Here is a 4,627-nt window from a genome sequence, read left to right as displayed (position 1 = left end):
GAGAGAGAGAGAGAGAGAGAGAGAGAGAGAGAGAGAGAGAGAGAGAGATGGTATACTATGCCATCTTGAGAAATCAGGAGTCTGTCTCTCTGAATCTCAGGACTTCTAAAATCAGGGCCATGGTGCAAGAGATAGAGGGCTTGCTGGTTAAGCCGGAAGATTGGAGTTTGGATTCTAGCACCCACATAAAAAGCTGGACTATTGCCCAGATCCCTGTAACTCTCATACTTCTGGGAAGTAGAGACACTAGTGTTTTTGAGGCTTTCTGACCGCCGGACTCATTGAAAACCATGAGTTCCAGGTTCAAAGAGAAACCCTGTCTCAGAAAAATAAGGAAGGGGACAATAGAAAAGGACACTGAGTGCCCTCCTTTGGCTGCGTGCTTGCATGTGTAAATAGAGATCAAACGCAGGGCCTTGCACATACTAGACAGGCGCTGTGCTAATGAACTGCACCTCCAGCTTTGCTCACTGTTCCCCAGCTCTGGTGCAGGATCCGTTTTAAAGAACACACAGGGTCAAAGCCACAGATGTTATAAAGAGACACTCCCTACATATTAGTCAGCTTCCCGTTACTGACAAAGCAGTTGAATGATCAACTTAGAAAGAGGAAGGAATTGTATTTGGCTGATTGTATCAGAAGCTTCAGTCTATGATTGCTTGGCCATGCTGCTTTTGAGCCTGCGGTGAGGCAGAATATCGTGGCAGCACTGAGTTACAGAGCATATCTGTGGCAGCCAGGAAACAAAAAGACTTGAGGCAGTGTCCCAACGGTCCCTTCAAGAACACATTCTCAAGGATATACCTTCCTTCCAGTAGGCCTGTCCTCCTAAAGAATCCACACCTCCCAGAACTGCCACCGGCTGGGAACCAAAGCTTAAGCATTTGGGCCTTTGGGGGAGGTTTAAACATCTCTGGTACGATGTGTTAGAAGGGTCTGTGGAGGTAGTGGAGAAGACGGAAGCACTTCTCTAACTGCAGAGCTATGTGAAGAGCTGTGCATTATTTTAACTCCATCTTCCCATCTCCATGAGAAAGAGAAAGTGTTCTGATCCACTGTGTTCTCAGCACACATCGATCGCCAACACATATTTGTCAGGTAAACAAAGCCAGTCTGCTTATCGCCAGAGGCTTAGAATTTATTTTGTCATTATGCTTTGTCCACCGGGCTTCACCTGAGTCCTACAGAAGTTGGTAAAATTCCAAATGTTTGGTAGACCCAGACTGGCATGGAGAAAAGGCTCATTAAAGGGAGGTATAGAGGATGGAAATAAATTTAGAACCTGAATACAGGTTAGCATATATAAACTTATATTCATGCCCGCAACTGAAGACTTACCCATAAAGGATTAAAATTTCATGGACGCCAACAAAAAGAAAGGTATAAGATGCTCGTGATGTGTGAGCATTTACTAAATGAGTGCCAGAGAATAAAAATAAATGAAAAGAAATCCATGGTCTACAGCCATCAGCTTCTTAGAAGAACACACAAATTTGTCAAGTTTTTCTCTACTCTCCTAGTCTCCTCAGACTTTGTCTTAATGAGGGGGGTGCTATAAATGGGACTGGGCTCTGCTCTGAGCAGAGACAAGAGGTGGTTAATTAGTGGAATCCTCTTCAGTAACGAAGACAGGGAATCCTGAAATGTTCAAAGGCCGGCGGGAGAGAGGGTGAGTCCCCATCTTCTTGGTGATGTTAGGCACCTCACTTTTCATTGCTTCGTCTTTCAACATCTGGGCAAGGCAGGGCGCATATCTCTAATTTAAAAGCTTAAAAAGCGAGGCCAGTGGAGGACCCTACAACTGAGGTATCAGGCCCACGTTTATAGATGGAGAAGGAGTGGCTGTTCAGACCTGTCTACGCTAGAGCACATCTATGGCATCTCACGTTGAAAATGTACATGTTCAATGTCCCTGCAATGAATTAGCTCTTTGCCTTTTCTTTTTCTGAACTCTTGCTAGATTTGTATTTCCTTGTGGTTGCTGGGAGAAGTGACAGTTGTACACAGTCAAACTGCTATTTACTATGCCAATGAAATTGACACTTGTGGTTCTCGTTCACGGTGACTGCGTGTGGGGCCACTTAACAACGGGCTCTGCACACACATTTGGTTTATCTCAAGTCAGTTGAAATGTTTATCCTGTTCTCTGCTTATTGATTTCAAAGAGAATAAAGTCGTGTGTGTGTGTGTGTGTGTGTGTGTGTGTGTGTGTTAATGTTCTTCCTCTTGCTTCTTTTCAGACCCCTGTCAGAGGATGTAGGAATGGACATCCGCTTTGAGGAGGGAGTGCTGAGTCCCACTGCTGCAGACATGAGGCCTGGTGAGAAAAACATCTGCTCCTTTTACTCATGGCATTCTACATGCAGACATTATTATTCAGTGAGAGGACCACCTCCCATGCATTCAACTTGTGATGTCAGTGACAAAAGTAAAGAGGAAAAAAAAAGTGTGAGAGAAAGGTGTCAGGCTCGGTTAATTGGTTGACTTAAATATTTCAGAGTTGACTTAAATATTCATGCTCACAGTTATGAGCCTCAGCAAGTGATCTTCAGGACCTGCCCTTATCTGACAGTGTTTTCCGTTCCTATAATTGGATGGTATATATTAAAATACCAAGTTCTAGATTATGTCTGTGTTCAATAACTGATACACAATTGTGTGGAGGATTAGTATGGGACATAGGATATCAGGAATGTTCTGTGTCCTAACTGTAAAAATCCAGACTAGAGCTGAAGATGTAGCTATTTATCTGGCATATGCAGAGTTCAGTTTGAAACCCAGCATCACAAAAAACAAACAAACAACAACAACAAACCACAAAATTACCTTACCTTACTTTATATGGGTTTAAAGGCTCTCACTGTACATAAAGCCTTTCCCTTATACTGCACCAAGGCCAAAATCATACATAAATCCTGATCATGGCATCATTAGCTAAGCCTAAAGAACACAATTTTGTTTGTTTGCTTTTGTAGCATTTAAAGTATCCTTCAAAATTCTAGTCAGGAGCTTTTTCTAAGGGGTTGGTATTTAGTCTCAAGTCCAGGACCTTGTATGTGCTAGGTCAGAGCCCTATACCTTGTACCCTATACCTTGGTATAAGAGCCCTATACCAATGTACTTATTTTAAAATATTCTATAGTCCATAGTAAACACTGTATGTCTCTACCATTCTTCCCAAGAGTCACAGTATAACTTCAAGTAATAACATCATTTGGGCTGTCGTTAGTAACAGCTAACTACACATGGATATTTAAATTAATTAAAAAATAAAAATTTTAAATTTTATTCTTCAATAATGCCATTGTCATTTTAAATGCTCAAAAGCCATATGTAGAGCAATTAGCACAAAAGTTCTTTTGGGTATGACTGCTCTGAGAATATCTGTCACATAGAGACTGCTGTTTTTCAAATGCTTCAAGGGTGCCATTTTCAGGTGATATATTAAGACATTCTGTGGTGCACAGAGTTGGTGTGCTTTGTGTGGAAAAGCAATACAGTGATAACACAACAGAGGGACAGTACTGTTCTAAGGGCAAGGACAGAGCTGACGGACATACACGATGCCTTCTAAATGCTTTGTGCCAGGGATGCCCATCAGTGTGGTTTGGGGGCGAGGCTGGGGAACATTTCTCCTCCTATAGTGTCACACAGAACAAACATTCCTGTAACCAAATATGTCAGCGTCCTCACACAAACGCCATCTCGGTATCCTATGGTTGTTTCTGTGCTGACACATCTGCCTACACAGTCCCACTTGCCACAGGCTAAGACGGGCTCAGTCCCACTAGACAGCTCCTGCTTTGACACCATTTGCAGTCTCAGGCTGGACCCGTGCTCTGACCAACTGGCTCCCCCATCCTCGGGCTTAATAATTCACAGCACAGAACTCATGGAGACTCATCACTATTTCCTATTGATTCGATACAGGGAGTGTTGTAAATTAGGCCACAGATGACTGTTCAGGCGGTAAGATGCCCGGATGGGTATTCAAACCCTGAAACTGGAAGTGTGGCCTTGAGAACTGCAGTTCTGGAGGTTCCCACAGGTTCAGATGGCTCTGGGTGAGTGCCCCAAATAGTATGGAGGGCTTACATGGGGAGGCTGGACAGAATAGAAAATACAAAATTACTGGAAAAGGAAGATAATCAGTACAGAAAAGTTACCCTAATACTGAGATGCCTATCATTAAAGAACACACAATGTGTCAGTTTTATATTCATTTAGTCCCTTGTAGGTGGAGTAGCTCATTCCCAGGAAGTCATGTCCCACAGAGGAGGAAAACTGTAGGTAGAAATCCAAGGCCAGTAACAAGGTAGCTGTTGGGTATCAGTGCAGAAAGAATAACTTGAAACTTTTCATCAGTGTTTTTCAGTTGAGACTGTTATAGCCAACATGGGATTCTTATCCTGGGAAAAGAAGTAATTACATATGAGTTACATATAGTATTAAAACCCTATTAAAAATACCAGGAACAATAGAACCAGATTTTAGCCAGTTGGAACTAGATCCAAACATCCCTTTAACAGTTCTTCTGGGCTAGGTTCCAGGTCACTTTAAGCATCAATTTTGGATATATATATATATATATATATATATATATATATATATATATATATTTGGTTTT

At 42.2% G+C, this 4,627-nt stretch overlaps 1 protein-coding gene across 2 annotated transcripts in view; it reads left to right on the top strand.

Annotated features, from left to right (window-relative positions):
* Positions 1-4,627, top strand: part of Prune2 (prune homolog 2 with BCH domain) — a 195,805-nt gene that overhangs the window by 145,797 nt on the left and 45,381 nt on the right. For both annotated transcript variants that reach the window (XM_055613838.1, XM_055613839.1), the window contains one exon: positions 2,241-2,320. In XM_055613838.1, the coding sequence (XP_055469813.1) occupies positions 2,241-2,320 (80 nt within the window). The remainder of the gene's footprint in view (positions 1-2,240; positions 2,321-4,627) is intronic.

This window comes from Psammomys obesus, unplaced genomic scaffold, assembly GCF_907164565.1.
Source record: "Psammomys obesus unplaced genomic scaffold, mPsaObe1.curated_primary_1811, whole genome shotgun sequence".
NCBI classification, from domain to species: domain Eukaryota; kingdom Metazoa; phylum Chordata; class Mammalia; order Rodentia; family Muridae; genus Psammomys; species Psammomys obesus.
This window is presented reverse-complemented; position numbering and strand designations above follow the sequence as displayed.